The sequence below is a fragment of the Octodon degus genome, unplaced genomic scaffold, assembly GCF_000260255.1.
Source record: "Octodon degus isolate 3935 unplaced genomic scaffold, OctDeg1.0 scaffold00037, whole genome shotgun sequence".
Classification (NCBI taxonomy): Eukaryota; Metazoa; Chordata; class Mammalia; order Rodentia; family Octodontidae; genus Octodon; species Octodon degus.
The window spans coordinates 5,030,697-5,038,602 of NW_004524613.1; the positions used below are offsets into that span (position 1 = coordinate 5,030,697).

The 7,906-nt window shown below is 39.6% G+C and overlaps 1 protein-coding gene and 1 pseudogene across 1 annotated transcript in view; both read left to right on the top strand.

Moving 5' to 3' along the window:
- Window positions 1–7,906, top strand: part of Itch (itchy E3 ubiquitin protein ligase) — a 134,887-nt gene that overhangs the window by 55,183 nt on the left and 71,798 nt on the right. Inside the window, exon 8 of the mRNA XM_012514656.2 lies at window positions 7,414–7,571. Coding sequence (XP_012370110.1) covers window positions 7,414–7,571 — 158 coding nt within the window. The remainder of the gene's footprint in view (window positions 1–7,413; window positions 7,572–7,906) is intronic.
- On the top strand, window positions 3,160–4,718 carry LOC105742128 (annotated as a pseudogene).

The following is a 7,906-nucleotide window of genomic DNA, read 5'->3' on the forward strand; positions in this document are numbered from 1 at the left end:
AAAAAAAAAAAAAAAGAAAAATTTCTTAGATGAATTAAATTTAGTAGTGGTCAAATAGAGCTAAACAAAAATCATTGGTGAATCTGGCACCTCCAAGATGCAGAGTTGCAGAGTAGGTTATGAAAAGTCCAACCAGTAGAGTGATTAGATAGTGTTGGAGGAAAATAGCAGTGAGATATAGGTAACAGCTTAACGGCTGCATCCTGATCAATCAACCATTTGGTTGGTGACAGTTTAACTAGGTACTTGATTATAGTGCAGTCAGTTAACCAGCCACAGGGCCTTGTCATTATCCAAAGCTCAGCCTAGGTAACATAGCCAGACCCTGTCTCAAAGTAAAATTTTAAAGAAGGGCTGGTGATATAGCCCCATGGTAGAACACTTACCTATCTTGCCTGATGCTCTGGGTTCCATCCCTCATGCCTTAAAAGCAACAAAACCAAAACATTGTGATAGACACTGAAATAAAGCTACCAGTGTTATTTTAGTATGGCTTTAAAAAATTGAGTACTGCCCATATAGAAAGATGAAGACTGAAGAAACAAATTTTTATCTTTTTTTCTGTTTGCTTAGTCTGTATGATTGATTTTTTTTTTTTTTTAAGTGTGTTTGGTATAGGGTCTACATGATCTCACTATGTAGATCAGACTTATAGTGATTGTCTTGTTTTCAGCTTCCCAAGTGCTGGGATTATAGGTGTGCACCACCACACCCAGTCTCAATCAGCATCTCAATATGCCCTGGGGCGGGGGGAGGGGGGCCTGGTACAGCACATCAGGGATCAAACACTGGCTGCTGTCCTCTGCCTAAGTCAGTCTGTATGAATGTATAAAACCTAGTAATAACTCTTTTCCCCACAAAATTATGATTTTTTATTACTTTTTGTTTTATCTGTATTTCTTTTTTTGTGTGGTACCAGGGATCGAACTTGGGACCTTGCACTTAAGAGGCAGGGGCTTATGCCTCTGAGCTATGTCCCTGGCCCTACTTTTAATTTTAAACCAATGCATGAATTCCGTTGAACTCATTATGTTGTTACTAGGTTATCATATTCATGTTATTTCTAATTTTATAGTTGCCAGGAGACTTAAGCTATGGTTTCTTCTTTTTAATAAAGTGAGGGGTTTCTTTTTCTTTTAAGTCTTTGGAAATGAAAACCTTAGAACTTTTTCTTTTTGTACAGGGTCTCACTACACAGCTCAGACTTGTAGTGATCCTGTTTTCTGCCTCCCCAGAGCTGGGATTACAGGCTTGCCACACCACACCTGGACTGAGTCATCAGCTCAGTGTGCCCAGGGGCAGGGCTGGTGGGGTATGGGGTATTGAATATTGTATCTTGGTCCCCATGCTTGCCTAAGCAGGCACTTAGTCTGCTGAGCTATTTCACAGGCTCTAGAACTTTTCTTTACTGGGCCTAGAGGAAAGTTTATTAGGACTTTTGGTAGAATAGCCTGCTCCCTTATGTCCCTTTCTGCCCTTTGCCTTTTTACTAAAATGTATTTGATTTCTCAGCTGCAGTAGTCTTCAGTTTTGGTGAATTCACAGAAGAATAGTGGAAAATGTATACTGATCATAGTAAAAAGATTTCTGGGGGAAGGAAATAGTTGGATAGAATTGAAGGAATTCAGTGTGTTAGGAGAAACAGCCTGTGAAAAAAGCCCAAGACTTGACTTGATAGAAGCCCTGACTTGATAGAAGTTGGTGGATTGTGAAGATAGAGGGAGATTGAAGTTCTTTTTTTTTTTTTTTTTTTGTATTTAGTACAGGGTCTGCAGGGTCTACAGGGTCTTACTACACAGATTGGACTTGTGATTCTCTTGTGTTCAACTTTCCAAGCGCTGAGATTACAGGCGTGCGCGCGCCACCATGCCCAGTCTCAATTGCCTTCCCAGAGCACCACAGGGGCAGGTTGGAGATAGAACCTCCGACCCTGCATCTGCCTAAGCAGGCACTTTAATGTGCTGAGCTGTCTGGCTAGCCCTTGAAATTCTTTTTTTTTTTTTTTTTTCTTTTTTTAAAAATTATTTATTTATTTACTTATTTGTGTGTGTGTGTGTGTGTGTGTGGCCAGCTCAGCTCACCAGGGGGCGGGGCTGGCTGGCATGTGGTGCTGGGGGATTGAACCGCGGTCCCTGTACTTTGCTTGGCTTAGCTTGTTATGAGTAGGTGCTTTAGACCACTGAGCCATCTCACCAGCCCCTAGCCCTTGAAATTCTTGATGATACTGGATCAGCAAGATTGCTCCTTGGACTAAATGCCTGCTTTGGCAAGCACCAGGACAGGGTTCGATTTCCCTCCTGCATGCTGCACTGACCCTGCCCCCAGGGTGTGCTGAGTCCTTGACCCAAGTCTGGGTGTGGTGGAGCACGCCTGTAATTCCAGCACTGGGGAAGCTGAAAACAGAAGAATCATTACGAGTCTGAGCTGCATAGTGAGACCCTGTATCCAAAAAAAAAAAAAAAAAAATTTAAAAAGAAATTCTTGGTGATACTTAATAGTAAAAGATAAGTTAGGAGAAAGGTAGAAGGAATAGGAAAGCATAGTTATAGAAATTTTAGCTTTAGACCTCTTGGAAGAGCATGTTGTCATATAAATACATTGAAAAACTGAGACCACTGGGGAGACAGCTCAGTAGAATAAGGGCTTGCCTGGCAAACACAAGGTTCTGAGTTCAATCCCCAGCACTGAAAAAACAAAACAAACAAACAAAAAAAAAAACTGAGACCAAGAACCATGAATGTGAAAATCTCCTAGTTATCTCCAAATGAAACATAGCCCATTTTGTATGTATTTTCTGCTATATCTTTGTCTTAGCAGATTTGCCTCAGCCTTTAAATGGTCCTCCTCCTTTATATATCCTGTTTACTTGTCTAACCCTGGTTGTGCAGTTTAGTGTGAATTTTCAAGTTGAAAGGTTTTTAGGGATCATATAGTCAATAGTCTCCCTATATTTAGAGTGGTAAAGAGATTAAATAACTTCTTTGGCTTGCTTATAATCCCAGCATTCTGGGAGATTGAGGTGGGACAATAACAAGTTGTAGCCCAGCTGGACAACTAAAGGCATTGTTTTTTAAAAATTAATTTTATTGATTATCCTCTGCTTCTCTGCTGCACCGACCTCTGTATCCTGCCTGATCCCACTTGTTTGAGGCATATAGATTGGTGTGTCCATTTAATACAAGAAAATGGAAACTGAGCAGCCAGAGGAAACCTTCCCCAACACTGAAACCAATGGTGAAATTTGGTAAATGTCCTGCAGAAGATATGCAAGAGGAGCAAGGATTTAAAAAAATCTAGAAACACCAATGAGATGGTTGAATTATGAATTCTGCTTCAGAGCAAAAATGCTGGGGCAGTGATTAGAAAAGGAAGCAAGAACATTAAGGCTCTCCATACAGACTACAATGGCAGTGTTTCAGTCCCAGATCGTGGTGGCCCTGAGCACATATTAAGTATCAGTGCTGATATTGAAACAACTGGAGAAATTCTGAAGAAAATCATCCCTACCTTGGAAGAGGGCCTGCAGTTGCCACCACCCACTGCAACCAGCCAGCTCCCACTCAAATCTGATGCTGTGGAATGCTTAAATTACCAATATTATAAAGGAAGTGACTTTGACTGTGAGTTAAGACTTAATTCCTCAAAGTCTGGCAGGAGGAATTACTGGGGCCAAAGGTGCTAAAATCAAAGAACTTTGGGAGAACACTCAGACAACAATCAAGTCTTTCCAAGAATGCTGTCCTCATTCCACTAACAAAGTTGTTCTTATTGGAGGAAAGCCTGACAGGGTTGTAGACTGCATAGAGATCATCCTTGATCTTATATCTGAGTCTCCCATCAAAGGACATGCACAGCCTTATGATCCCAATTTCTATGATGAAACTTACAATTATGGTGGTTTTACCATGATATTTGGTGACCATCGTGGATTTCCTATGCAGGGGAGAGGTGGTTTTGACAGAAATCCTTCTTGTGGAGGTGGGCATCCCATGCCTCCTTTTAGAAGAAATTATGATGACATGAGCCCTCATCGGGGACCAGCACCCCCTCTTCCTGGTCAAAGTGGCAAGGGTGGTAGCAGGGCTTGGAATCTTCCTCTTCCACCACCACCACCACCTAGAGGAGGAGATCTAATGGCCTATGATAGAAGAGGAAGACCTGGAGACCACTATGATGGCATGGTTGGTTTCAGTGCTGATGAAACTTGGGACTCTGAGATAGATACATGGAGCCCATCAGAATGGCAGATGGCATATGAACCACAGGGTGGCTCTGTATATGATTATTCCTATGCAGGGGATCATGGCTCATATGGTGATCTTGGTGAACATATTATTATGACATAAGTAACTATTCCCAAAGATTTGGCTGGATCTATTATTGGCAAAGGTGGTCAGTGGATTAAACAAATCTGTCATGAATCAAGAGCTTCTATCAAAATTGATGAGCCTAGGGGCAGTGGAGATTGCTCAGTGGAGTAAGTGCTTCCCTGGCAAGCGCAAGGGCCCGAGTCAACCCCTGGTCCTGCCAAAAAGAAAAAAAAAAAAAAATTGATGAGTCTTAGAAGGATCCAAAGATCAGATCAATACCATTACAGGTACACAGGACCAGATACAGAATGCACAGTATTTGCTGCAGAACAGTGTGAAGCAGTATTCTGGAAAGTTTTTCTAAGACTAGTGAAGAACTGAAGGAGTCCTGCATCTTTTTTTTTTTGTTTGTTTGTTTGTTTTTTAATAATCTGCTTCTGTTTAAAAAGCCAACATTCCTCTGCTTCATAGGTGTTCTACATTTGAAGTGTAGTGAAATCTTTGATGTTCACCAGATGTAATGTTTTAGTTCCTTACAAACAGGGTTGGGGGGAAGATGTGCAGAAACTAACATTGAAATTATAAAACAGCAGCAGAGTAAGTGGATTTTATTTTATTTTTATTTTTTTTTATTTATTTATTTTTATTTATTACATTTATTTATTGTGTGTGTGTGTGTGGCCAGCTCAGCCCACCAGGGGGCGGGTCTGGCTGGCATGTGGTGCTGGGGATCGAACCGCGGTCCCTGTGCTTTGCCAAGCTTGTTTCAAGTAGGTGCTTTAGACCACTGAGCCATCTCTCCAGCCCCGGATTTTATTTTTTGTTCCTTGGTGGTGGTTTAAAAAAATTTCCCCCCATGTAATTATTGTGAACACCTTGCCTTGTGTGGTCACTGTAAGCATTTGGGGGGTAGGACAGGAAGTAAAGCAACAGTAGTCCACATGTCCCTGGCATTTGTTCAGAGCAGTGTGCAGAATATAATGCTCTTTTGTAAGAAACATTTTATGATTTATAAAAATAAATTTAGTGAATCTTTTTTTTTTTTTTTTTTTTTTGCGGAACTTGGGATTGAACTCAGCCTCTTGCGCTTGCCAGGGAAATGCTTATTCTACTGAGCCATCTCCCTGGCCCCTGAATCAAAAAAAAAAAACTTTTATTGATACATGTTAGATACATGTTATGTATCTGATAAAAAGCTTTTATTAGATACATAATGGATCACATTCATCACAGGCAATTTGTACCTGTACATAATATAACCCTTAATTCTTTTTTCCTCAATCCCCTACCTTCTCCTCAACTCTTCTTCCTCTCCTTCTTTATAAAAGCTTTGTTTCCATTTTTTTCTTCCTGTTTTTTTTTTTTCTTTTCCCTTTGCCTTCCTTTCCCATTCCCCTCTCCCCTATTCTCTTTCCCATTTGAACATTTTCTTCCTATTTCCCATTAACTATTGTACATTTTGGTCCTTATTTACTTTTGGAATATTTAAACATGTGAGTGATTAAACATGTGTGTGATTTATTTCACTTAAGGATATGGCATCATAGTGTATCCATTTACCTAGAAATGTCTCAAGTTTAACCTTATTCTTTGTAGCAGAATAATACTCCCTTATAGATACATTTTTTTTTTTAAAGCCCACATTCTTTTTTATCTGTTCATTCATTGAGAGACCATGTGTTAAAAAAAATTTCAAAATGCTGGAATGGAGCTTAATATGAAGGCCCTGGGTTCACTGTTCAGTAGCATAGGGAGAAAATGTTATGCAATTAAAAAATATGCCTTTAAAAATAAATAAAAAGATTGTAGCAAATGCATTACCTAAAAAAGTTAATATATAGTGCTATCTTTGCTGCTGCTGCTTCTTTTTTTTGGGGAGCGGAACTGGGGGATTGAACTCAGGTTCTTGCACTTGCCAGGCAAATGCTTGTTCTACTGAGCTATCTCTCTGACCCCCGTCTTTGTTTCTTTTTTTTTCTTTCTTTTTTTTTTTTTTTTTTTGCAGAACAGGGGGGCGGGGGGGGGGTTTGAATTTAGACCCTTGTGCTTGCCAGGCAAGCGCTTATTCTACTGAGCCACCTCCCCGGCCCCTGTCTTTATTTCTTGAATCAGTTACATTTTACCTTGCTTGTTCCGAAAGTCCAGCAATATGGATTAAAACTGTGTAGTGCTTTGTAGGTAGTAGAATCAGCCTTAGCTGAAGCATCGCTGAATTGGCTGGTCATATTCTTGTTTCTAATCCATGACAGTAGTAATAGCTTTCAACCTCACATTTCCTAGTGGTGTCTTTCCTTCTCTTCTTTGTTTCTTTCCAATTGATTTCATTGCTTTGAAGGAATGACAGCTCCTTTGTAAAAAAAAAAAAAAAAAGTCTGTGATTACCTGGTGACAGTGCTCAGTCCCAAGAAATTAAGTACTTCTCTCTTCTGGCATGGGACATCTCTTCCACCAATTTGAGTATGACCAAAGCAAATGACACTGGTGACATTATCTGTGCTTGTGATAAAAGTAGGACTTTTTCTAAGAAACTTGCATTTTGAGAACGTGACTTTGTTCAAATGTCTTATTACAGGGCTTTTTTTCTTCCACTCAGATTTATTGATACATTTTAGGTATGTATAATGATCCCATTAATCGTAGAGAATTTGTCCTTGTACATGGTATAGCCTTTTTTTTTTTTTTTTTTTTTTTTTTAAGAAAAAGAGGATCTCACTATGTTGTTCAGGGTGGCCTTGAACTCACTGGGTAGCCTAAGCCAATCCTCCTACCTCAGCCTCCTGAATGCTGGAATTACAGACATGTGCCACCACACTTGCCATATACAGTGCATTTTGAAGATTTACTTGGAGTACAAACCAGCAAACCCAATAATTTTGAGTGGTCTCAAGTATTTCTATCCTTGATTAACTTAATCACTCTATGCCTAGTTTAATTCTGAGGGCTAAATAAACTTAGCCTAAGGACTCTATATTTTGATAAAGCTCACCTAAAATTAGAAAACTTCTCAAGTTCCTAAAACTTGGTTTTCCTGCTGTCTTTTTCTTAAATTCAAAGTGGAATTGTTCTTTTCCCCTTCTTCCTTTCTATCCTTCTTTTTACCTAGAGTGAACCCAAATGGATCAGATGACCCTGAAGATGCAGGGTCTAGTGAAAATAGGAGAGTCAATGGGAACAATTCTCCGTCACTGTCAAATGGTGGTTTCAAACCTTCTAGACCTCCAAGACCCTCCCGACCACCTCCACCCACCCCTCGTAGACCAGGTATGTATTCTAGTCCTGAGTTTTGTATTTTTCCAATTGGAAGCTGATCTTCAGGTAAGTGTCAAGAGACCCTTTTAAGTTAGTTTTCTGGTTTAGTTTTTACATTTAAGATTTTGTTCAAGAATGATCTTTCTATATAGATAATCAATAGTGACTTTTCCCTAATTTTTCTTTAGGTCTGAACTTACTAAATGCTCCACTGAGAATGAAAATCATATGTATGCTATATATAGTTCAGATAAGATAGCAGTTCCTTTGTATGGTTTCTGTGTGACATATGCATGTCCTATAATTGAGAATCTGATTTTTTTTTTTTTTGAGACAGTGTTGCTCTG